At 34.8% G+C, this 27,504-nt stretch overlaps 1 protein-coding gene across 1 annotated transcript in view; it reads right to left on the reverse strand.

The window, feature by feature from the left end:
* Positions 1 to 2,527: 2,527 nt before the first annotated feature.
* The window catches only part of PRKCI (protein kinase C iota), a 61,545-nt gene continuing 36,568 nt past the window's right edge, over positions 2,528 to 27,504 (reverse strand). Inside the window, exons 9-18 of the mRNA XM_069472938.1 lie at positions 21,495 to 21,671; positions 20,424 to 20,521; positions 19,744 to 19,830; positions 17,470 to 17,605; positions 12,876 to 12,963; positions 11,747 to 11,872; positions 10,204 to 10,283; positions 6,756 to 6,845; positions 6,285 to 6,400; positions 2,528 to 2,679 (exon numbers count right to left, since the gene is read on the reverse strand). Of these exons, the coding sequence (XP_069329039.1) occupies positions 2,592 to 2,679; positions 6,285 to 6,400; positions 6,756 to 6,845; positions 10,204 to 10,283; positions 11,747 to 11,872; positions 12,876 to 12,963; positions 17,470 to 17,605; positions 19,744 to 19,830; positions 20,424 to 20,521; positions 21,495 to 21,671 (1,086 nt within the window). The 3' untranslated portion in view covers positions 2,528 to 2,591. The remainder of the gene's footprint in view (positions 2,680 to 6,284; positions 6,401 to 6,755; positions 6,846 to 10,203; positions 10,284 to 11,746; positions 11,873 to 12,875; positions 12,964 to 17,469; positions 17,606 to 19,743; positions 19,831 to 20,423; positions 20,522 to 21,494; positions 21,672 to 27,504) is intronic.

Raw genomic sequence — 27,504 nt, forward strand, 5'->3', positions numbered from 1 at the left:
GATATATCTTCTTACACTTATCTTATGTTCTTACACAATTTTCTGATATGTTACATACTAAAAATGATCCACTCTTGACAGGTATTAAACATTTTATTTAAAGAGTTTAAAGTAAAAAAAAAAAAATACACAAATACAGATTACATTATGATGGCCAAGGAGTATTTCACAGACAAAAAACAAAACAAAACAAATTTATAAAGTAAACGTACCGGTAGTGAACAAGCATAACATTTGATATCTAATCCAGGCTGCATATGCATAAAATGATCTGACCATATGGTTATGCAAAATAAATTTTTTCTTAGAACACCAAAATTCCAACCATTCTCACTATCCCCTGGTGAGTATTTTGAGAGAACTTCTATATAATATAAAAACAATTGGCATGGGCACTTAAAGACTGCAAAAAACAGAATATAATTAAAAACATTTTTATAATGCATTTCTGTATAAAATATACACAGTAAATCTTATTAGTTAAAAAAAGATTAAAAAACAAAAGACTACCCTGAATAATGGTTAAAATCTCATCATAGAAAAATGCTCATCATTTTGTACATAAGTGGTAGAAACCATTGATAGGTTTTCTGGGGGGGTAGGTGGGGAAGGTGACAAATTTAAGAAGTCATTCATTCAAAATTTATTTAAAATTGTGGATAATAACTCACTGCCTACCCCTTCTCAAAATGTTTTATTATGAATACGCTTTCAATATTTAACTACAGGACAAAAGAAAATAATCTGAAGAAGAAAGTGTTTCTCAAAATGAGGCCCAAAGACGTGACAGGATGCCAAGGTGGACCCAGTAATGTGCGTTTTAAACAAACTTCCATGTTCTAAAGTTTGAGAACTAATGCCCTAGGGGAAACAGCACCACTTAAAAGATCATAAACATATTTCTGACATAAGATGCCAGAATTCTCGGTAAGTTTATGATTTGAAGTGAATACTGCTTTTTGTTTTAAAACAAGTTTCAGGTATTAAGAGAAACATATGTATATCTCTTAAATAAACATGTGAACATATATAAACATTTTCCTTTGAGGTTTTCATTGCTTTCAGACAAGTTATTTGAAAGAAAAAGAATACTTGACCAGAAACTTTAGAGAAACTACATTTCTAATGAAATGCAGCATCCAAAAAGGAAAAAAAAAAAAAAAAAATTAAATGCCTACACACTTTAAATCATTCTAAATTTAAGACTAGATAACATCCCTAAAATTAAATTTTACTAAGATTGAACAATTTTAAGTAATTTATATGATCATGGCTACATTTTATGTCCCTTTTCATAAAAAAAGATATTTAAAATAAACAGAAGGATGCTAGGATGCTATATCTAGCATCTCTTTAAATAATAAATTGCTAAATGCTAATATTAATAAAAAATAATCTGAACAACTCTGCCCCTGAAATGTATTCTATGTATTGCATGTGTTACCTACTTGAAAACTCACTTAAGGAGCTGGAACTGTGATGTGTGTGAGTATGTATGCGTGTCCTGAACATTTATTCATGTTTACTTTATTAAGGACTCCATAAACAGGCAAGGACAAATAATGTGGTTATGGGGAAGAAATGAGCATAGTTAATACACTCTACCTAGAAAATAAATTATTTTCCTGTATACTAAATTCTAAGGAAAAATATTAATACATTCTTCATCCATAGCATACATGGAATGCTTTTACAAGTTTGGTAACAAGTGAGTGCTTCATTATTTAAATCAAATCACAAAAAGCAACTCTGGGATTCACTCTCCAGTAAGAAATAAAAATGTTATTATACTTTTCTGTAAATTCTATTTCTTCCTTTCTTAATTTTCCATTCAACTGCATCCTGGGTCTTTTGCACTATAACATTAACATTCCAGTTAAAGTTTCCAATAAAGGGATAAGGTCAGAAGCTACCCCTTATTATACTAAAAAAATTACTTGCACCAGGTTTTCAAAAATAGTTAATGATTTGGAATCTGATTCTTAATAAAATGTATCTACTTTTTAACTCAAGAAGAATCTGTATTCCCCAGTTCTAAGCAAACAATATCTTTTATTACCAACTTAATAACTGTTGCCTTATCAATAATTTATTTATCCAAGGCAATAATAAATTTTACAGCTGAATTTTTAAACATAAAAATCTCAAAAACTAATAGATAATATAAAAAATTGTTGTATTTTTAATCTTTTATTCCAAAATTAAACTCTCAAATGTCTTAATGCAGAATGATAAAATTTATGGGAGATTTATGATGTAATCCCACTATGTGCCTTAATGCAACAGATACTTTCTTTTAAAAGCAGTGATATTTTGTTTAAACAAAAAAGATAACTTTAATACTCATCAGTAGGCCTCTGAAAAAACAGTATAACTAAATTTCGACATGATTGTTTGGAAGCTAGTTTTAATTTCTTTTTCATTGTTAAACTTAGATGTAATAATTGATTCTTATAGTCTATAATAGAAGATATTGAGTGTTTTTTTTTTAGGTGGCAAATATAAAATGATTAATTGTATCCAGCCTGGTAACAAGTTGACCCATGCATTAAATGGCAACATAAGTAGAATACATAGATGGAAAATGAGGATCAGACACATTCTTCTGCAGACATCAAAAGAGGATTGATATACTCAAAACCTTCAAATTCAGACTGATCAATCTTCCTCACAATGTCACTGTTGAAAGAAAAATAAGTTTATGTTCATCATAATCAAGATTTCTTCAACCTTTAATTTAAATGGTAAAATAAGATTAAATAGCAAAAAATAAGGATAATTATATACATTGTGAAAAAAAAAATCTAGAAGTTCTTAGATTAATCCCACAAATTTTCTAGAAGAATCAAGAATAGAGAGTACTGAAAATCAACAAAGACTAATAATCCCACAAGCAAGTTTAGAGCCAAAAAAAGTGTAGTTTAAAACTGAAGACTGGGAATAAAAAAGGCACAAATTGCCCCAAATCCAGTTAATCTTAACTTTTGACCTGAATAACATTCTTAATTATAAGTGAACATCCAGGTCTGAATTAGCATTTGATTTAGTAGTCACCTCAACAGCCAGATGGAAGATGGTGAAGAGAAGGCCCAGAAGTTAGCCAAAAGGAAAAGGCAATAGGAACAAGTACACTGAGAGACCTGGAATAAGGAGAGAACACCACAGGGAGATAACGGGTCACAGAGAGCGGAGAGGCCGGCATTCCATTACACTGGGTTTCTAGTTCAACACACAGTAAGAGTGAGCAGTACTATCAAATATTGTAATACAAAAGGTATACGCCATACTGTGGAGCACAAAGTTACAGAGGATACAGTCCCTTCCTTCAAGGAGGGCAGGTAACTCATTATACTGGAAAGCTACAAGAGAAAACAAAACCTGCTAAATTTTATATACAATAAGCTAAGTCCTTCTCTAACCACAGTTCTAAAGAAAGGGGTGATTTCTAGTTGAAGAAATCAAGGAAAGAGTCGGCATTCATTCTACTAACACTTAATGAATGGAGTTATGAAAGACTGTGGTAGGTCTGCGGAAATGTGTGTAATTGGTTAGGGGTGGAGCACAGGAATAGAAGGTGTTAAATGACAGATGATGCTGGAAGGAAGGTAATGGCTAGATCAAAGAAGCCAGTGATCTAAGGAGTTTCACCTAGATTCATCAAAGATCTGGTTGCATTTGAGGTGGCCCTGAAAGATGGGAAGATTTCAATAGGTAAAAATGAAGGAATGAGCAGGCAGAGGCAGAAAGATGACACCCGCCATCAGGGAATGGTGAACAACTGAGCCTGATCAGAACACTGCTTGTGTCACAGTGAGAGATACGGCCAGAAAGTCAGGCTGCAGCAGACAGGGGAGGCCTCAAATGCTAGCCAAGAGGATAGATGTTATCTAACAGGCAACGTAGGAGAACTGAAGGTTTCTAATTAAAGGGGATAAAGAACTGGAGTGGTACTTCATGACATGTAAGAATAGGCTGTAAAGTAAAGGAGGGAAGGAGATGAACTAGGAGGCTGACACGATACTCTAGGTATGATTTGAATGAGAACTGAACTAGGGTTATGGCAATGGGAAGAGAAAAGAAGGATTTGATGGAAATGATGAAGAAAAATTTAGACAAATACTTGGCAACTGCAGGTATTTACAATCACTGACATTTTGAATCTGAATGACAGGAATATGTAGTGGTACAATGAGCAGACACAGGTAAACAAAAACAAGGAAATGATTGAGAACAATAGAAAAAGAGACCATAAATGGTCACTACTTTTAGACTTCATACACTTGAGGTGCTTGTCTGACAAACTGGGGGAGATGTTAAACAGACGGTAGTGAAGCTCAGGAGAGATATCAGGGCAGGGGCTAAGGGCTTCAGAAACCCTCACTCATTTATTCTTCACAGCAACCTTATGAGGTAGGCAGTATGAGAAGGAATAGGCTCAGAGAAGTTATGCAATTCATTACAAGGTTACCCAGTTGGGAAGAGGTAGCATCGGGATTCAGACTCTAACCTTTTGATTAAATCCAGTGTTCTTTCTAATACACGAGGCTGTCAGAAATAACGATTTGGTACACATCTTTCTTCTCTAGTAGCAGTGCGCTTTTTGGGAGATTGGATTGTCTTGGAATGTCTAGTACTCAGCATAGTGCCTTCTGCTCAATAACTATTTGCCAATTTAGTTAAGGGTCATTTAAATAGCTAGTATCCATGCTACAGGGCTGAACGAACTCTTCAAGGTACAAACTGTATATAGCAAAGAGAAGGCTGTCATGAACAGAACCATGGACTATCCTGGTCTCAAGGGGACAGGGAAAACAAATGACAGATTAGTGGTCACAGACATGAACCAGAACCAGGATAGGCTACCTAAGGCAAGGCCATCAGTGCCAAAAGCTTTCCAGACATTAAGGAAGATGAGGACTGACCAAAAAATGCTTTATAATTTAGAAATTAAGAAATCAATTCAACCTTCAAAAGCTGAAAAAGCAGGTTAAATTGTGAGGGGTTAAAGAATTGGTAGTAAAAAAACATGAGACAATCAATGCTGACTATTCTGAAGGAGTCTGATAAAGATATTGCTTATTTGTTGTTGTTCTTTTTTTCACCATGAGCATCTATTAACTTTTTTTAAGTTTGAAGGTGAAATGAAAATAAAAAAAAAATGTGGTGGTTTAAAAAAGGGCTAAGAGAAGGGAAAAGTCAGGATATCTGAGCGTGTTTGTAGACAGAAGGATAAAAGCTGGAAAAATATTAATAAATCAAAGAAAGTAAAGCAATAAGAGAAATGACAAAATGAAATCCAGGAGGAAACTAAGGAAACAGGTCTAGGAAAATACGAGGGGCACCCCTTGTAAAAGAGGGAGAGGCTTCCAAGAGTAGGAATAAGAAAAAGGTTGAGAAGAGTTAGAAAGCAATCCTGAGATGCAAGGTGTTCTGGTGACAGCTGTAAAGCAACCTCATACAAAAGAGGTCTCAATCCTTGCAGTCAAATTAAGGTAAGGTTAATCCATTAAGAGTGATAGAGCCAGGTAGGATTGAAGGCTTCTAAAATTTAGATACCATTTGAAACAGATGCTGTTGAGGAATGTGATAAAGAATTAAGATATAAGCAAAATGACTGCCAAACAATAAGGGCCTCCTTGACATTAGAGAGAATGATTCTGTAATGATAGGTTAATGATCAAAATATCCCCAAATTATTTTAGTTATCTTTAAAAGATGCAGTATAAGCACAAAAAATATTTGAGATCACTGCGGCCGGATTTGCTAATTTGATGTAGTCTTTTTAAAAAAGTAATTTGGCAATACATATCAAGATCCTTAAAATTTTCATACCCTCTGACCTAGTTCCCTTTCTAGGAATCTATCTTAAAGTAATACTCAGGAACTCAGACAAAGATGGTCATCATCAAAGTGGGAAACAGTGTAGCACAGTGGAAAGAGCACAGGCCTTAGTCAGTCAGATTTGGGTTTGAATCCTGACTCTGCCACCTGATAGCTGTGTAACTTTGCTTAACCTCTCTGAGCCTCGGTTTCCTCATCTGTAAAATGAAGATGACAATAACTAGTTTACAAGGTTGTTGTGAGAATTAGATAATGCACATAAAGCAAAGTAGAAAATAATGGCAGTTATTGTTAAAACTTATAATAATATAATGGATTCAAACAGCCAGTAACTGAATGGTTACAAAAATTATAGTATAATCTGGAAATGAAACATTTTATAGCCATTAAAAATAGAGTTTTCAAAGAACTTTAAAAATATTTCGGTGTGTAGAACTACTTACTCGTCATCTGGAGTGAGCTGGACAGGTTCATTCGTAAACTGTGAATCAAAGTTGTCTAAACCAAATTCCCCAGAAATATTTGGTTTAAAGGGAGGTACCACCTGCTTCTGCTCCATCTAAAAAGACATATCAGATAACAGCTTAAGCCTGTATTCTTAGAAAAATTCTACCTCTACATTTCTCTTCTGCCCTCAGATGTTTCTCTGTCTTATTAAAGTGAGTTCCTAGGCATGGTTTGACAATATTAACAATGATGAACATAATTTATAAATCCTAATATTGATATGGGCCTCGATAATATTGCAACCTGCTCTATAGCATTGGTATTCTATTATTTTGTTTTTTATAAAGCACTCTAGAGAGTGGTTTTAAGTTATTTAAGCTGTGATATGCTAGTTTTTTAAGACAATAAAACTTGGCCCAAGATATTAAATGGAAGTCTAATCTAGAAAGCAATCAAAATTTACATACCATGTCCCAATCAACATTTCGGAAGAATGGGTGTCCCTGAATATCAGCAAATCCTGTTTGAGGATGACAACCCAATCGTTCCTTTGGGTCCTATAGTGAAAGAAATGTTTGAAGAATTGGGTGAATGTCATGCTTTAAAATAAACCAGCTTTGTAACCAGGGTTTTGTGCCTATTACATAACTTTACTTCTGAAGTTGTAATTTTCTACCTTTTATTTCTAGAAAGTACAGCTCTAGACCAAATTGAGTTATTAGAAGCTTGTGACAGGTAAGATTTCCTCATGGCTCTTTCTCTACCTATCATGTATTAAAATGGACAATCATCACCACTCCTTGCTAAAGAAAAATGCGAGGGAAAAGAGAACAGCAGAATCACTTGAGCAGCACCGAGCTATTTCTTTGGCATGGGCTACCGTGATAGTCAAAACATGTAAAGCCCCAAACTTCACCACAATTGTTCTTAGCTCAATTTATGAATAAAAGCCCTATTCCCTAATTATAGCGAGAAAACATAATCTGTGTGAGACAATGATACAACCGTTATCTGAATCACTGGACTGAGAAGGAGCCTGCAATTTATAAAAAAAGTCTTGGTGGGCCGGGCGCGGTGGCTCACGCCTGTAATCCTAGCACTCTGGGAGGCCGAGGTGGGTGGATCGTTTGAGCTCACGAGTTCGAGACCAGCCTGAGCAAGAGCGAGACCCCACCTCTACTAAAAATAGAAAGAAATTATATGGACAGCTAAAAATATATATAGAAAAAATTAGCCGGGCATGGTGGCGCATGCCTGTAGTCCCAGCTACTCGGGAGGCTGAGACAGGAGGATCGCTTGAGCTCAGGAGTTTGAGGTTGCTGTGAGCTAGGCTGACGCCACGGCACTCACTCTAGCCTGGGCAACAGAGTGAGACTCTGTCTCAAAAAAAAAAAAAAGTCTTGGCTTAGTCATTACTATGAATGAGAACATGCTCCCATTTTTCTTCCTTATAAAAGGCATTTTATTTTGCATATTAACACCTCTTGCCTTCATTTTTCACTATGTGAAAGATTAGGTTTCAAGTTTAAATCTTTCCTCAGATAAAGTATTGACATAAAACAAGCTGCGATTTCTTATTTTATTGTAATTCATCATTATCTTACCTATTTACCTTAGAAAGTAGATGCACACCAACCTTTCCATCCTGTCATTTATTTAAAGTAGAATTAATGATTACCACAGTCACAGCTTAGAACTTAAAACTCTTCTAAGCCTACCAACTGCAACGAACAATTGAATAATGTTCCGATTTTTAAAAACCAAAGATAACATTTCATCTCTTCTGAATTTTATCTAATTCCAGCTTTTTGGTGACATGAGAAACTTGTAGGAGACACTACTGCCCAAGTGCTCAAAAACTACATGGTACAAATAGATTCCATGGATGATATGGAGAAAATTGAAAAATAGAGTTGAAAGTACATTTGCGGCTAACCCCAAAGATTCAATTGTCCCCAATTGAGAATATGATATATATCATTTACATTAAAAACATAATATGTAATATAAAGCTGGGAAGTAAATTATATTGGCAAAAGGGAAAGGACAACTTATCTCTGGATTTAATGCTGTAATTCTTTTTTTTTAATTTTTAAAAATTGCTTTTTCTTTTATTATTTCATTTACATAATTACATTTCTCTAGCACTTTGGCACTTTTTCGTTGTAACTTACAATTGCATTCTTTCTTTTTTTTTATTTCAGAATATTACAGGGGTACAAACATTTTGGTTACATGAATTGCTTTTTGTACAGTTTGAGTCAAAATTGTATGTGTGGCCATCACCCACACAGTGTGCATTTGTACCTGTTAGGTGTAAATTTACCCCTGCCCCTCCTCGCCCCTCCTACCTGCTTATTTCTGAATTTTACTATTATACGTGCATAAGTGTTGATCTGTAAGTTTCAATTTAGTAGTGAGTACATATGGTTTTTGCTCTTCCATTCTTGTGATACTTCACTTAGAAGGATGGTCTCCTGTTCCATCCAGGTTGTTACAAAAGGTATTAATTCACCACTTTTGTTTTATGACTGAGTAATATCCATGGTATACATATACCACATTTTATTGATCCACTCATGGATCGGCAGAATCAACATTGTTAAAATGTCTATACTATACTACCCAAGGTGATTTACAGATTCAACACAAGAACCAAATGTCATTTTTTGCAGGTCTAGAAAAAATAATTCTACACTTTGTATGGAACCAGAAAAGACCTCGACCTAAGCAACCTTAAGCAAAAAGAACAAATTGGGAGGCATCACTTTACCAGACTTTAAGCTATACTACATGGCTATAGTAACCAAAACAGCATGGTACTGGCACAAAATATAAAACCATCACCATATTACCATCTGATCTTTGATAAAAAGCAGACAAAAACATACCCCGGGGAAAGAATCCCTATTCAATAAATGGTGCTGGGAAAATTGGATAGCCACATGTAGAAGACTGAAACAGGATCTGCACCTCTCACCTCTCACAAAAATTAATTCATGATGGATGACAGACTAAGGCATGAAACTGTAAGAATTCTAGAAGAAGAGATCAGAAAAATTCTTATAGATACTGGTCTAGGCAAAGAATTTATGAAGAAGACCCCAAAGGCAATCACAGCAACAACAAAAATAAATAAATGAGACTTGATCAAATTAAAAAGCTTCTGCACAGCCAAGGAAACAATCAATAGAGCAAACAGACAACCTACAGAATGGGAGAAGAATTTTGCATGCTATACATCCATTAATCAGAATCTACAAAGAACTCAAGCAAATCAGCAAGAAAACATCAAACAACCCCATTAAAAAGTGTGCAAAAGACATAAACAGAAGCTTTTCAAAAGAAAATAGACTAATGCCCAATAAACATGAAAAAATGTTCAACATCGCTAATCATCAGGGAAATGCAAATCAAAACCACAATGAGATATCACCTAACTCCAGTGAGAATAGCTTTTATCAAAAAGTCCCAAAATAACAGATGCTGGTGCAGATACAGAGAGAAAGGAACAGTCATACACTGTTGGTGGGACTGCAAACTAGTACAATCTCTATGGAAAGTAGTATGAAGATACCTCAAAGAACTAAAAGTAGACCTACCTTTTGATCCAGCAGTCTCACTACTGGGTATTTACCCACAAGAAAAAAAGACATCCTATAAAAAAGACACTCACACTTGAATGTTTATAGCAACACAATTCGAAATCACAAAGATGTGGAAACAACCCAAGTACCCATCAATATGAGTTCTAGAACTCATGTTTAGAACATTAGTTTAGAACTTTAGAAAAATTCCAGATCAAATTGATAAAGTTACATACTCTGCTGCTTTACTTTGCCTGAATCTCTACTTGCCAGTTTGATTTATATAGATAGAGACAAATCACAAAAGATTTTTAGACATGATTTATACCTTGTTGAGAAAACTCTTCAGGACACTTGCCGCTTTTACAGACAGAGAACGTGGTATGCGAATTTGTTTTTCCAAAATAACTAGGAAGATACAAATTATGGCATTATATTTAAATTTTATATGGCTTGAATATTTAAATTTTTATAATGATATATTTAAGGCATTACAGCAGAAAAAAATTAAGATTTACATATACAATGGAAGCATCTCGTGTTTTTGCCCAATTCCCTTCTTTTCAGAGATAGCCTCTAATCTGAACATTGCATTTATCATTCACACGCGTCTTTTACTCTTTGACTACCTTATTGTGTCTGTTTCCTCATCTGTAAAATAGGAATAAAAATAATACCTGCTTCATGATTGTTATAACATTTAAAGGATCATTATTTGTAAAATGCTTGTCATATATAATATTCAATGTTATTGAAAATTGCCAAATTATTCTCCAAAGCTGTTATGTCAATTTCATTCCTACCAGCAGTCTATGAGAGTTCATTGCTCCACATCCCTACCAGCCCTGGTATTATCACTTTTTTTTGTTATTTGTATTGGTATGAAATTTTTGTCAAATGTATTGATATGAAATAATAGCTCATTAATGTTTTAATGTGCATTCCTCTAATTACTATAGTCAAATTGGATATCTTTTCACATATTCCATGCCCAGTTGGGTCTCTTATTATATGAAATGCCTATTCATATTTTGTGATGGCTTTAATTATTAAATGTAGAATTTTACAGCAGTTTTCATACTTGTTTGGATTGGGTGCTAGAGGTCCCAGTGCTTATCTGCTTGTTTCTGTCAATTCTTTGTATTCCCCAACATGGGTCCTTTCTTTCCCATCTTTTGATCCCTCTTATATTCTTGGTATTTTATTTTCCCCCCATACTGTTCTTGAACTTATGCACTCAGCATCAGGTCCATGTGTAAAGATTGTCCTCTCTAGCCACAGGATTCGTTCCTCCACTCTGTGATATTAATATATAATCTAAAGGAAACTCTTTGTTATGACTTTGAGTATGAGAAGATAACTGTGAACAGGACTGAAGACTACAGAGGAGAAAGGATGCATTTTAAAAAAAAAGTAAGGCTGGGTATGGTGGCTCACTCCTGTAATCCCAGAACTTTGAGAGGCCAAGGCAGAAAAATCCCTTGAGCCCAGAAATTCAAGACCAGCCTGGGCAACATAGTGAGACCCCCATCTTGACAAAAAATAAGAAAATTAGCAAGGTGTGGTAGGGTATGCCTCTAGTCCTAGCTACTTGGGAGGCTGAGGAAGGAGGATCACTTGAGCCCAGGAGCTTAAGTCTGTGGTGAGCTATGATCCTGCCACTGCACTCCAGCCTGGGTGACAGAGCAAGACTCTATCACAAAAAAATAAAAAAAATTAAAAAAAAAAATAAAAACCACATACATTATGTCAGGAGTACATTATCCAGATTATTCTCAATTTTCTTATTCGAAGTAATACCTTGAGTCGCCCTCATTTGTACTCTGAAATAGGTTATTCACAGAGAATCTCTGTAAAATATTGTGACTTACCTTGGAAGAGATAATCTTCTGTGTTCTGATCAGGGTTATCAGAGCTCCCAACAATATCAAATGGAGATCTCCCTGCCATCATCTCAAACATCAGTACTCCAAGAGCCCACCAGTCAACGCTGAAACCTTCAGAAAGAAATTTTAAAGCAATAAATCACACATGTGACGTTCTTGAAAGTCAGTAATTGGAGATTCATTCTATGACATAATGAAAAAATAAACACAATGAAAAAGTAAACTCTAAATGCATTATAAGTATCATGGCAGGCACTGAGGATTACAGTAATACTTTACTTACCAAAAAGGGTAGGTACGTAAAAGATAACTTAAAAATAAAATTATGGGAAAAGAAAAATGTTTCTTTTTCCAAATATGTTTAACTTAAAACTCAAGCTTAGTATCTAATATTTTAAGGATATAATTAAATTTTATTTAAGAATAATTTCTCTGGTTTGAAACTTGATCTTTTGCTAGCTGACTAAAGACCTTTGAAGGACTTTGGATTCAAACTGTGAGCAGCTTTCAGAAGTACCACATCCTCCTTTACATCTCCTGAAAGCAGAGAACCAGCTGAAAGAAGAGGGCCAGAACCCAAAAAGTCAAATGCTTTCTTAACATAAATGTATCGTCTGGTGCCTGTGAAGCAGTCAATCTTTCCACCATCTTTCAGATTCCCGGGAGAAATATCCCAGGAAATCTGAGCCATCTTCCAGAGATTCATGACTCTAGAGTCACGTGGCTACTGGTCTGAATCCCTACTCTGCCACTTTCTAGATGTATGACCTTGGACAAGTTATTTAAACTTTCTGTATGTCAGTTTCCTCATCTGTAAAATGGGAATTAACAGTGCTTACCTCATAAGGTTAAGAAGATTAACTTAGTTATTATATGTAAACTACCTGCTACTCTTTAGTGTTTATCACTAAGAAAATATTATTCAAATTTGTACCCCGCCAAATACTATCTCTGATTTCAAAGTTTTGGAATCTTTGTGTAAGTTTCAACAGGATCAAGAAAGTTTATATTAATAAGATCAGTATTAAAATGCTTTAGCATACTATAATGCAATTGATACCCCATTTAGCCACCCATCTAGCAATAGCTAAAATACCACCTATTTATTCATTACCATAATCTTCTCCTCTTAAAATTTCAGGAGCAATGTAATTAGGAGTACCACAGAAAGTGCTGGTTGTATCTCCTGGCCGTAATCCTTCCTTTAATTAAAATAAAAGGAAAAAGAGAGGGAAAAAAAAAAAAAAAACAAGAAATATGATCAAAAAGTCTGTTTTAAATCCATCTTTTCTATTTCATCTATCATATTAGCTCAGCATCTGTAGGTAATATACTAAGCTTAAATAACATCACTAGAACAGTTGCCTTTATTATTAAAAGTCATGGATCACCACTAAATAGCTGAAAGAAAATCTGTCTTCATTAGATGTTGCTAGAGTCAGTTCAATTAAGATAAAAAATTGCATTTAAAATAATTTATATTCAAGTTAAAATTTAGTACAAAAATTTTAACTATATGAGTAAAATAAATCATATTTCATGAAGAAAAGAAGCAGTTAAATCCCACCTCCTAACTCACCTACTTTTGAGATTATAACGTTTTCTTTCTGCTCATTTTTCCTAAGGTACAAAGTTTTTGGTTTTGTATTTTAATAGCTACAGGATAAAGAAAATTAAGGCAAAACACACTAATAGGTATAAGTAGAGAAATTATGTAAAAATAAATGGAATAATCACCAAGTTATAACAAATACAAACAAACTTAGGTACACCTTAACAACACAGCCTCAAAATATAAACAGTAAAAATGAACAAAATTATTAAGAGAATTTTATAATCTCCATTCATAATAGGAGATTTTAACACATCTGTATCAGGAAATGATAAATCATATATATCAAAAATTAGTAAGCAGAGAAAGATTTGGTCAAAAGCTGAGCTAAAAAAAAAATATAAGAAATACATATATATGTAGAATATGTTTATCCATATGTCTATGTGTAGAGGGGGAGAAGGAGGGAGAGAGAGACATTAAAATAGAGAGAGATTCCCTGCATGTAAAATAGAGATTATATATTCTTTTTAAGTATACATGGGATACTGACCATATACAAAGTCATAAAGGAAACCTCAATGTATTTCAAAGAACTGATATCATTCACACCATTCTCTGACCACAAAGCAATTAAATAAGAAATCAACAATTAAGAAGTCTAAAAACAACTGAATAACATTGTATATGTAATTAGCATCTTTTTATTTTAAACTTTACAAACACCTCCTATGTAATTACAGACTTCCTATTATTGATGACTACACAAAATTCTATGGAACATGTGTGTCTAGAATTTAACCATTTCCCTATTGTTATATTACATGGCCGGGCGTGGTGGCTCACGCCTGTAATCCTAGCACTCTGGGAGGCCGAGGTGGGAGGATTGCTTGAGCTCAGGAGTGCAAGACCAGACTGAGCAAGAGTGAGACCCCGTCTCTACTAAAAATAGGAAAATTAGCTGGGCATGGTGGTGCACGCCTGTAGTCCCAGCTACTAGGGAGGCTGAGGCAGGAGGATAGCATGAACCCAGCAGTTTGAGGTTGCAGTGAGCTATGATGACACCACTGCATTCTAGGACAGGTGACAGAGTCAGACTCTGTCTCAAAAAAAAAGGTTACATGTTACAAAACTCTAAACCAAAAAAACAGGGGCAATACATTAAAAATCAAGCCTTCCTCCCATTCCTGTCCCTGACTTATCCAGTTCCAGCCTCCAAGAGGCAAACATTGTTAGCAGGTTCTTATGTGTTTCTCCAGAGATAATCTGGGTACAGTGAATGTATTTTTCTTCAAATTTTACCCTATTATATATAATACTGCTATAAACATCTAGAAGAAATATTTAGTAATATATTGGCACTGCAAAGCTTTTTTAATGATTCCTAATAGGAATATTATATGCTATTTTTGTATACTAAGAAATATGAACGTGATTTATTTTATATTACTGGCAATGGCTTGTTATACATTCTCATGATAAATGACACACTTTCAGGGCAATAGTCAGAGGCAAGAGATGTAGTCTGTTAATTAGTAACACAGCTATGCTAAATCAATCATTGCTGACTGACCATCTTGAATGTAGTTCATCAGCTAAATAACCTATAGCATAACACAAATGTTATTATTAAAATTCCTCTGCTTATAAAAAAGTAGAGTCAAAGATCCATCAATTCATAAAACCGCTAAAGTTTTCACTCAATAAAATCAATGTTCATAAAATATTTAAAACATAAGTCTGAATATATGAATTCAAGTTTTCATCACTATCCTCTGCACTCTTTATAAAAATGCACCTTGTGAGACCCTAAAGAGATTAATTAAACCTAAAGGAAGTATTTCTGAAGAAACCGAAAGAATTTTTTAATTTCCCAAGGAATTGTTACGAGCAAAAGAAATTCACCCAATGTTTGCATGAGGTCCAACTTCAGGAAAGTTGAAATACTGACTCTAAGTTATAAGATAGGCACGTGTAAACTTTCACAGGGTTAATTTCTCATAAACTAATACCACAGGGGTGCAAATGTGTTAGTGAGAGAAAAGACAAAGTACTATTAGTAAAGTCTTTAAACATAAGTTCCTAGCTCAGTGTCTTTTCCCACTAATAAAACTAGGCAGTTCCTGAAGAAGGGGGAAAGGAATAAAGGGAGGAAGGCAGGCAACTAATTTAAAGACCTACTAAATAAAGATCTCTGAGATTTATCAAAGATCCTGATGAACTTGATTGAGGAACCCTGTAAAGAATGAGAATGTGGGCCAGGCACGGTGGCTCATGCCTGTAATCCTAGCACTATGGGAGGCCGAGGCGGGCGGATCGTTTGAGCTCAGGAGTTCGAGACCAGCCTGAGCAAGAGCGAGACCCCGTCTCTACTAAAAATAGAAAGAAATTATATGGACAGCTAAAAATATATATAGAAAAATTAGCCGGGCATGGTGGCACATGCCTGTGGTCCCAGCTACTCAGGAGGCTGAGGCAGGAGGATTGCTTGAGCCCAGGAGTTTGAGGTTGCTGTGAGCTAGGCTGACGCCACGGCACTCTAGTCTAGGCAACAGAGTGACACTCTGTCTCAAAAAAAAAAAAAAAAAAAAAGAGTAAGAATGTATAACATAACAAGCCAACATTATTTTTCAATAAGAGCAACAAAAGACTAAGAAAGAAAGACAGCCTTAATTCATTTTTGTGATATTTTCATTAAGTAATGCAAGGCCATTATAATAATTTTTAAAATACAAAAAAGTAAACAGTCGATGTGTGATGTTAATAGAATAATACATAAAAGATGATTCTATACTTTAAGACTTTAACTAATGTTACAAGCATTTTATATTGTTATGCATTTTTATAAGTATCTTAAATGACTTTATAATATTTATCATAAACTACAATAAAAATTTTGGTTAGAAACCTCTCCTCACAAACCAAAGTATTTACTAAGAGTATATATATCCAAGAGGCAGAATTACTAGATCAAAGAATATGGCCATCTTTAAGATGCCTGACAAATTCCCACCAAACTGCTTTTCAAAAGGTTGTAACAATTTATACTCCCACCAATGAAATAAGAGACTGTCTATTTCATTAAACTCCTGTAAAATACAGACTATTCTAATTTTAAAGCTAATATCTGGCAGGCAAAAAAAGGTCTCATTGTTTCAATTTGTACACTTTGTTAAAAGGCGAATATTCTTCATATTTTTTGTTTAGTTTTATTTTCTCTTGAGAATTATAAGATTCCTTTATTATTGTCACTTTTTTTTTTTTGAAATGAGAAAAAATATCCCTTTGGGAGAAAAAAAGACACAGAGATTAAAAAGGTATCACAAATACAAGTAATGGGTACACATGGGTTCCACTCACTAAACTTTCTAATTGTTTATGACTGAAAAATTGCATAATAAAAATTTTAACAAGTATCATAAGAAAAATGCCTTTGAGTTCTGTACATGAAAGCAAAAATAGTTTAGGTGAAGATTTTATTTTCTAACGTACGCTGAACAGATTATAAGGTTAGATCTTCAATACGATTAGACTGCCTCATGTAATATTAGCATTTAGATAATCTCCAGACTCTGGAGACACCTTCCTCAGGTGAGTGGGGAATGCAATTCCCACGTTTATTAAACATGCTTGTTGCCATATTACTAAGTAAGGATAATTTTGTATCAGTTACTTTTAACAAGGAGAGTAGCTCCCCATACATTTTGTGGAAAAAGATCAGACCTTTAAAATGAAATACTGTTACAAAAAGAATAAAACAAGAAATAAAGAAAACATGTTCTGAGAGTAAAATTCTCCTGAATGCATTAATTCAGAGTCACTACTAAATGGCAAAAATTGAAAGGTGGTATGCAAATGGCTGTGCTAAAGTAGTGGGATTACAGACAACTTTTATCTCCAGATTTTCTTTGATAGTGTCACAACTTAAGACAAAAAGTTACAGGCAATAAAAAACTAATTCTTACTGTAGTACATATAATAGAAGATACGGAATTTTGCAAATGGTTAGGAGAAAAGCACATTTGTCTTTGTGTTAGAATTCCAAAACGTTTCCTAAACAAAGTAGCAATCATTTCTTCACCTTAAAACATGAAGTTATAAAGACTATTTTAGAAGCTTCTGAAGATCTTTTTAATGACTAGAAATTTTTCCTCACCTTACACATGCCATAGTCAGTGAGCTTAATGTGCCCTTCAGAGTCCAGTAATACATTGTCCAGTTTCAAATCTCTATAAATTATCCCTCGCTCATGAAGATAATTTAATGCTAGACTGATTTCTGCAGAATAAAACCTAAATTAAAATAAAAAGTAAGTTATTTTCTAGAGAAAGATATATTTAAGTCCTGCACTTACAATTGGAAAAATAAAAATCACATCAAAAGATTTTTTTTCTTCCAGTGATTTTAGGAACTAATATTAAAAAAAAACCAAATTGAAGTACCACTTTAAGACATCTGAGTCCAAAACAAAATTAGAAAAGTTTCAGTCTAACTTAAACTCACATTTTTTTATAAAGTTAATAATTTGAAAGTCTCAAACAGGGATTCTTAATCTGGGTCCTTCAGGCAGTCCAGTCCATACTCCCACAATCGGAGGCAAAGTTGTATGTACACATGTACATGTACATTTTCTAAAGAGTTCCCATAGCTTTTATCACTTCTCTAAGGGACTGAAGATCCCCCAAAAGGCTAAGAATCACTGATGGGTCTAGAATGGAAAGAATACTAAGAACTGACTACTCAAAACCATTAAATCCACATGAAGATTTTAGAAAAGGAATTAAAAGAAACTATTCTACAACCATAAAATTTAATATTAAAGAAGGTACTTTTAAAAACTGCTACCAACTCACTGGTGATAACCAGCACTTTTGGACTGAAAAATAAAAATGTTAACACCCAAGCAGGTTTATGGCTGTCTGCTGGCACATCATCATGATCATGTTTCTAGCTACTTAATTCTATAATTAGGGAACTTGAGCCCTTATTCTGTGCTTCAGTTCTTAGAAAAGCAAAGATGGTATGAACCAGAACTGTCACTTTAACATAGTAGAAACCAGACTAGTTTCCCCAAGTCCAACTGAACAAATACTGGCTATGTTCACAATTCAAAATATCATCTGTGGCTTTGCTATGAAGCGTGACTATTGATAAAGCCTAAATATACAATGAACATAAATACATGGTAAAAGAACAGTTTGGCCCCAAGATGAGTACAATTTTATAACTTCTTACGAAATTAAAGGATATTATCACTTTTTGACAAGAAATAATGAACTAGTGGCCGGGTGCAGTGGCTCACGCCTGTAATCCTAGCACTCTGGGAGGCCAAGACGGGAGAATCGTTTGAGCTCAGGAGTTCGAGACCAGCCTGAGTAAGAGTGAGACCCCCGTCCCTACCAAAAATAGAAAGAAATTACATGGACAACTAAAAATATATATAGAAAAATTAGCCGGGCATGGTGGCACATGCCTGTAGTCCCAGCTACTCGGGAGGCTGAGGCAGGAGGATTGCTTGAGCCCAGGAGTTTGAGGTTGCTGTGAGCTAGGCTGACGCCATGGCACTCTAGCCCGGGCAACAGAGTGAGACTCTGTCTCAAAAAAAAAAAAAAAGAAATAATGAACTAGTAAAATTTCTACTAAATAAGTTATTTTTAAAAATGAAATCTCTAACCTTTGTTCACCACTTAATAATTATATACATATGCAAACTCATATGCTTCATTTTGGCATTACTCTTGTGAAGTAGGAAAGGGACACTATTACTGCTGATTATGAGTAAAAGAACAAAACAACTGTTTAAGGACATGATCCCTTCTCACCTATCTCCTCCAACATATAAACAATTTACAATCTCATATATTAATATCAAATTAAGGGTACAAAATTAGTCTTCAACACTCCTTTCTCTTATTCATCAACACTTACAGGATTAGAGGGGGAAAAAGGTAAAGGCAGAACAATTCAGAAATTAAAATCACAAGAAAAATAGTCAGAATTACATACTAGTTTATGAGGAATTGTTTTATTATTTCAAGTGCATATGAATAACACTATTCTAATGAAAAACTGTCAAAGGAGTCACTGTAAACTTGATAAGATTAATAAATGTTTGTACATTTATCAATTATTTAAATAGCTGATGCTGAACAGACAAAATATTTGAGAATAATTGGTTTTAGTAGATTAAAGTTTTCCCCTTTAATACTGTTTACACTTTTCAATTTCTTAGGAAGCATAAGAACTATATATAATAATATATATGCTACAGTACATGTTATAATAACTTTTAGCTTAGCCTCTACATGACTTATGAGGAATTAACTAGTATCAAAATAAATTATTTATCTGTTTTCAATCACTGTACATAAAAACTCACATAGTTCTGAACAAAAACTCAACACAAGCAAACAATAAACAAAAAACTTACCTAGCATGTTCTTCAGGAAGTTTTCTTTGTCGTTGCATATGAAACATTAGATCTCCTCCATTTACATACTCTATAACAAAGAACAATCTAAAACACACGAGAGAACCCATGAAATCAAGATCCAAAATATGGCAGTGTACCTTTGCAATTTAAACAATTCAGAAACCAGTTACAACATAGCATTTTCTACAATTTAGCCTTTAAATAGATGCCAAGAATTTGGTGGAAACAAAGGGTATCTAGGGTACGGCAGATATAAGAAAGTAAACCAGCATCATAATTCTGTAACCTGCTACGTCTGTTGTAAAGCAGTACCACTTGCAAACCAGAGCCACTCACTCCCATCCCAATTTTAGTATTTGATAGATAAGTCATTTTCAACAGTATTTCCACTCCAGTTAAGGGCTAGGAAACTTTAAAGTCATAAAAGTAGAATCCTGAGGAAATTTAAGAGGTTCGATTTCTACTGCCATAATTATGACCTGGCATTTTCTTTTTTTTGCCTAAAGCAGGTCATTTCCAAATGCTGATCCAATGTCAAACTGACATCACTGACTGGAGTATGAGTAGCAGGAAGGTGTAAACACAGTACTGTTGTGTCTTTCTCCATGACTTTTACTTCATGAATTATAGCAGAATGATTCTTATTGTGTAATCATTCCACTATCTTTCAATCTTACCTGCTTTCTGTTTGGAAGCAAGAATGCAGCCCAACAAGAAAAGGATGATTGGATGCCTGCTCAAACACATGCTTCTCTGTCTGTACCCAATCTATATCCTATTTTAAAATATGAAAGAAATCTAGGTCAAATAAAATGATATCATCAAAACCAATGATAAATTTGCTCTTAGCAATTCAATTATCACAAATGCAATTTTTAACTAATGAGGCTAAATATCAAAACCATTGATAATCATAAAACAATTTACATACAAAGAGAAAAATGCCACTAGTAAATCTGTCAGTATTATGAAATGGTCTAGACAGCTTTTAAAAAGCTCAAGTAGGCCGGCGCAGTGGCTCACACCTGTAATCCTAGCACTCTGGGAGGCCGAGGTGGGTGGATCGTTTGAGCTCAGGAGTTCAAGACCAGCCTGAGCAAGAGCGAGATCCCGTCTCTACTAAAAATAGAAAGAAATCATATGGACAACTAAAAATATATATAGAAAAAATTAGCCAGGCATGGTGGCACATGCCTGTAGTCCTAGCTACCCGGGAGGCTAAGGCAGGAGGATTGCTTGAGCCCAGGAGTTTGAGGTTGCTGTGAGCTAGGCTGACACCACGGTACTCTAGCCTGGCAAGAGTGAGATTCTGTCTCAAAAAAAAAAAAAAAAAAAAAAAAAACCTCAAGTATTTCCCCTGATAGTAATGTGGTTTTATTTTTATTTTTGTTTATTTATTTATTTATTTGAGATTGGGTCTTGCTCTGTCACCCAAGCTGCAGTGCAGTGGTGTGATTATAGCTCACTGCAACCTGGAACTCCTGGGCTTAAGGGATCCTCCCGCCTCAGCCTCCCAAGTAGCTGAGACTAAAGGTGCACACCATCACACCCAGCTGATGATTTTTATTGGAAAAAAAAAAAAAATCTAATAATAATTAGATTATTTTAAATATCTCATATAGTCTATTTCAAGCATATATTTAGAAAAGTAGACTGAAATAGTAAGGCACAAACATTGAGTTTTTCCCTGAAACAGTGCTCTTAAGCAGTTTAGCAGTTTAGAAGTAGTAAAACATCACTGTGCTTACCTCATCATCATTGACAAGCTCTTTTTTTACAACTTTCATTGCATAAATACGATCTGTTTTTTTTAATCGAACCAACAGTACTTTGGCATAACTTCCTCTTCCTATTACCCGGAGCAAATCAAAATCCTGAAGACCTAAACTGGATGAAGCTTTGCCACTTTCCCTGGTGTTCATTGCCTGTTGAGAACATTTATATCAGTGTTATACCTGGAACTATTTTGCATAGTACTTTATATTTCCAATACCTAGGTATACCTATAATGATTTAAAAATATTTTCTGGGCCGGGCGCGGTGGCTCACGCCTGTAATCCTAGCACTCTGGGAGGCCGAGGTGGGCGGATCGTTTGAGCTCAGGAGTTCGAGACCAGCCTGAGCAAGAGCGAGACCCCATCTCTACTAAAAATAGAAAGAAATTATATGGACAGCTAAAAATATATATATAGAAAAAATTAGCCGGGCATGGTGGTGCATGCCTGTAGTCCCAGCTACTCGGGAGGCTGAGACAGGAGGATCGCTTGAGCTCAGGAGTTTGAGGTTGCTGTGAGCTAGGCTAACGCCACGGCACTCACTCTAGCCTGGGCAACAGAGTGAGACTCTGTCTCAAAAAAAAAAATAAAAAATAAAAAAAAAAAAAATAAAAAAAAAATAAAATATTTTCTGAACATAAAAATATTTTCTTATGTTAATTCTTCTCTGTATCATTCCAAACCACATAATCTAACTACCCAAGAGGCAGGATGAGTTCACAAGTGGAGGTAAGATGGGTGGTAACAGGAATGGGGAGGGAGTCGAAATCTGAAAAATTAGGTCCTTGAAAAGGACGTAATAATTTTTGGGTTAGGGGACAATGGAGATGCATGAATAAAAAAATGACACTAACTTTGGTAACTGGGAGATTGGAGGTACCACAGACAGGGAAAATAATGTGTGTGGATAGGACAAGATTGGCAGAGTTGTTGGAGATAATAGTTTGGTTTTTAATAATGAATTTAGAAGTTACAACGGGACATCAAGATAAAAGAAATTCTGCTGGAAACTTGCTATAGGAAATTTAAGCTAGTGAGAGGACACATTCAGAGGCATTTTTGGATGCTATACGCAGAAAACAAGCATGAAGCAGTTTAGCTAATGGAAGACATTCTTATCCATAGAATACCAGGCCTCTTTGGGATGACAAAGTAAGCCTTATAATTCATTCACAACTAGAAATTTAAGCTTCTGGTAATTTATGGAGAAGCCTGAAGATAATCTTTTATTAGATACCTGCAAAATCATCAGCATAAAACCAAGAGATGTACAAAGAGAATAAAGTATGAATTCTCTGAAGAGTATCAAGAAAAGCAAAGAGCAAATTTTTGAGAAACATTAAAAAAACCCAGTAAGTACAAAACAGATAGAAGAATATTATGAAAACTGAAGGAGAATGACAATCCAAAAGAATGGTCATAAATGAAAATTTAGAAATAATAAATAAATAAAGTGGAGTGAAAAGAAATCAGATTTGGGCAGGTTAAGAAAGAAGAGAATGGTAAGAAAATAAGTCAGTATACAGACTTTCAATGTGGTTAACTGGAAACTGTAAGAGAGAATCAAATGGAACAAAAAAAGTACAGTACCTTCGTAGGCACAATAATAAGGCTGAAACCAGATAACGGTGGGATGTCACTTTCGAAGGACTTAAAAAACAAAACAAAACAAAAAAACTACTGACCTAGAATTCTAAATCCAACAAAAATTGCTCCCAAAATGAAACTGAAATAAAAACAGTTTCAGACAAAAACTCAGAGATTCCATCACTAGTAGGTTCCCACTAAAGGAAATACTAGAGCTCAGATGGAAGGACAGAGATACAGGAGGGAACAAAGAACAAAAAGGGTAAAATGTGGGTAAATCTAAATAAGGACTATTTAAAAACACTAATACACAGAGAGAATTTTAAAATATGACGATAACAGCACCAAAGATAGGAAGGGAGGGGGAATGAATTTAAAGTGTGTTAAGGTCACTGCGTTTTCTGGGAAATGGTACATGTATTACTAATAATTTGTATTCAACTTTAACAAGTTAAAGATGCAAAGTGGGCCAGGTGCAGTGGCTCACGCCTGTAATCCTGGCACTCTGGGAGGCCGAGGTGGGAGGACCACTCGAGGTCAGGAGTTCAAGACCAGCCTGAGCAAGAGAGCAAGACCCCATCTCTACTAAAAATAGAAAGAAATAGAAAGAAATGATCTGGACAACTAAAAATATATATAGAAAAAATTAGCTGGGCATGGTGGCACATGCCTGTAGTCCCAGCTACTCGGGAGGCTGAGGCAGGAAGATTGCTTAAGCCCAGGAGTTTGAGGTTGCTGTGAGCTAGGCTGACGCCACGGCAGTGTAGCTCAGGCAACAGAGTGAGACTCTGTCTCAAAAAAAAAAAAAAAAAAAAAAAAAAAGATGCAAAGTGCACTCTCCAGACTAACCAGAAAAAGAATGGCAAAAGAATGCCAAACAAGTTAAAAGAGGTGAAAAAAGTAATAAAAAATAACTAAACCAAAAGAAGGCAAAAAAGAACATAGAATAAGTGGGATATAGAAAACATATAGTATAATGGTGGATTTAAACTCAAATCGATAATAATTACATTAAATGTAAAAATAATTAAATATTAAAAACATACTAAACATTATAATAGACAAATACTATAGTTAAGAATTATCTTACTAGAGGGAGAAAAAAGTCCAACTATATGATTTTAACAAAACACACACCTTAAATATATGGAGACAGAAGATAGAAAGTAAAAGGAAAATAAATATATATCATGTAATCACTAACCAAAAGAGAGTTGTTGTAGAGCTCAACTAATATGAGACAAAGGGATATTAGCCTACTGTGGTAGGGGACTTCTAAGACAGCCCCCAGTGACCCCCACCTCCTGTATTCATGCCCTTGTGTAATTCTCTCCCCTTGAACATGGGCTGGACCTTGTGACTTGCTTCTAATGAACAAAATATGGCAAAAGTGATGGGATATCACTTCTAAAATTAGGTTACAAAACACTGTGACTTCCATCTTTCTAGCACTCATTCTCTCTGGATCTTATTGCTTGCCTGCTCTGACAAGCAAACTATCACGTCATGAGCTGCCCTACAGAGAGGCCCACGTGGCAAGAACTAAATCCCTGATCACTATGAGGTGAGTTTGGAAGCATCTCCTTCCCCTGTTACACTCTGAGATGACAGCAGCTCTTACCAATACCTTGATGGGGACCTTGGGGCAGAGGACCTATCCAAGAGCCACACGTGGACAGGAATTCCACAGAAACTGTGACATAATAAATGTGCTTTTAAGCCATTAAACTTTGAGATAGTTTGTTATGTGGCAATTATCTAGTATACAGAGTTTAAGACAGGCAAGAAGCATACTACAGATAGGGATATTTCATTATGAAAAGTGTTAATCCAATAAAGATATTATGATTCTCAATTTGTTTATGTAATTAATAACAGCCTCAAAATACATAAAGCAAAAACTAACAAAAATAAAAGGAACAGGCAAATCTACAAAGAAACCTCTCAGTAGGGAAAGAACAAGAAGTTAAATATGCCCGTGAGATTATAGATTGAATAACACTGTTAACAACCTTGATCTAACTGACCTGTATAGAACACTGCACCAACTACAGAATACATATTGTGTTCAAAAATACATATGGAACATTTACCAGTACCTATGTGCTTGCTCTTCAAGCAAGTTTCAACAAAATTCAATGGACTAAAACCACCCAGAATACACTCTCTGACTTGCAGTGGAATTAATCCAGAAATCAATAACAACAAAATTTCCCAAATATTTAAAAATGAAGCAGTATACTTTTAAATAATATATAGGTCAAAGAAGAAATCATAAAGGAGAATTAGGATGTATTTTAAACTAAATGACAAAAAAGCATAAGGAAATAATGAGCGGAGAAATCAATGCCCTAGAATAAGAAGCATTCAACAGAGAGAGAAAAAAGTTTGTTCTTTGAAAAGATTAACAAATTGATATCGTTCTGGCAGTATATGAAAAATGATATCATTTAGTATCCTCAGAAATAAACAACCTAATGTCAATAAATTTGAAAATTTAGGTTAAATAGATCCCAAGGAATAAAACAGAAATTAAGAAGAAATAGAGAATCTGATTTGTCCTAAATCTACTCAGATATAGAATCCAGAATTAAAATCCTTTCCACAAAAAAACTCCAGGTCCAGAGTGCTTTTCTGGTGAATCTTTAAAAAATTTGAGAAAGAAATAATGCCCATCTTACAAGAACTCTTTTTGAAAACAGAAACAACAAAAGGAACATGTGTCAAATCATTTTATGATGTTAGCATTATCTTGATACCAAAACCTGACAATTCAATACAAAAAGGGAAAATTACAAGCCAATGTCTCTCATTAATATTTAAAAACAGGCCAGGCATGGTGGCACATGCCTGTAATCCCAGAACTTTGGGAAGCTTGGGGCCAGGAGTTTGGGAATAGCCTGGGCAACACAGTGAGACCTGTCTCTACAATAAATTTTAAAACAAGATTAGCCAGGCATGGTGGTAAGCCCCTGTAGTACTAGCTACTTGGGAGACTGAGGCGGGGAGGATCACGTGAGCCCAGGAGTTTGATGCTGCAGTGAGCTATGATTGCACCACTGCACTATAGCCTGGGTGATAGAGCGAGACTCTGTCTCTAAAAATAAAAATAAAAACCCAAAATATGGGCAAATCAAATCCATCAATATATAAAGTGAATGACACATGACAACACATACGGTTTATCCCAGGAATTAAAACTAGGCTTCAGGCCGGGGTGTGGTGGCTCACGCCTGTAATCCTAGCACTCAGGGAGGCCGAGGCGGGTGGATTGTTTGAGCTCAGGAGTTTGAGACCAGCCTGAGCAAGAACGAGACCCTGTCTCTATTAAAAATAGAAAGAAATTAGCTGGACAACTAAAAACATATATAGAAAAAACTAGCCGGGCATGGTGGCACATGCCTGTAGTCCCAGCTACTCAGGAGGCTGAGGCAGGAGGATTGCTTGAGCCCAGGAGTTTGAGGTTGCTGTGAGCTAGGCTGATGCCATGGCACTCTAGCCCGGGCAACAGAGTGAGGCTCTGTCTCAAAATAAATAAATAAATAAATAAATAAAACTAGGCTTCACATTTGAAAACATTTACAAACAATCCACTCAACAAATGCCAAAGAATGCTTTTGATAATATTCAACATCTTTTTATGATGACAAAAAAAATCTCAGCAAACTAGGAATAGAGATAAATTCCCTCATTCTGATAAGGAGTATCTACCAAAAACCTTACAACAAATATCAAACATAATAATGAAATATTGGAAGATTTCTCTCTGAGATGTAGAATAAGACAATGATGTATGATTACTACTTCTACTCAACATCAATCTGTAACATCACTGGTCCTTGCTAATTCCATAAAGCAATTAAATAATGCAGGAGTGAAGGAAGTGGGCAGACAAAACAAGACTGGCTATGAATTGGTAAGTGCTTTAACTGGGTAACAGATAAAAGAGCTTTGTTATACTATTATATTTTGTCTACTTACATTTATGTTTGAAAATTTCCATAATAAAAAGTTGGGTTTTTTAAAAAGGTAACCAAGAGAAGAGCAAAATATAATGCATCTATCAAACACTGGAAAGACAAGGGAAATGGAGGTAGTGTGAACTAATAAATCTTTTATGGCCAGAAATAAACTTGAAAAACTGATAACAGAGATATAAACATTATGGACACAACTAGAAATAGTTAAAAAGCTTGTCTTTAAGAAGTCAAACTGGGAGTGGAAGGTGTGAGGTATGGTAGTCTTTTCCACTATAAGCTTTTAAAAACATTATTTTAATATTTTAAATTAAAAACTTGTTTTAAAAACTGATAAAATGCTTAATAGTCAGAAAAAAATAGTGGCAGTTAACATGCTTAATCATTTTTACTCTAAATAAGCAATTAGCCCACAAAAT

This window comes from Eulemur rufifrons, chromosome 7 (assembly GCF_041146395.1).
Source record: "Eulemur rufifrons isolate Redbay chromosome 7, OSU_ERuf_1, whole genome shotgun sequence".
NCBI classification, from domain to species: Eukaryota; Metazoa; Chordata; class Mammalia; order Primates; family Lemuridae; genus Eulemur; species Eulemur rufifrons.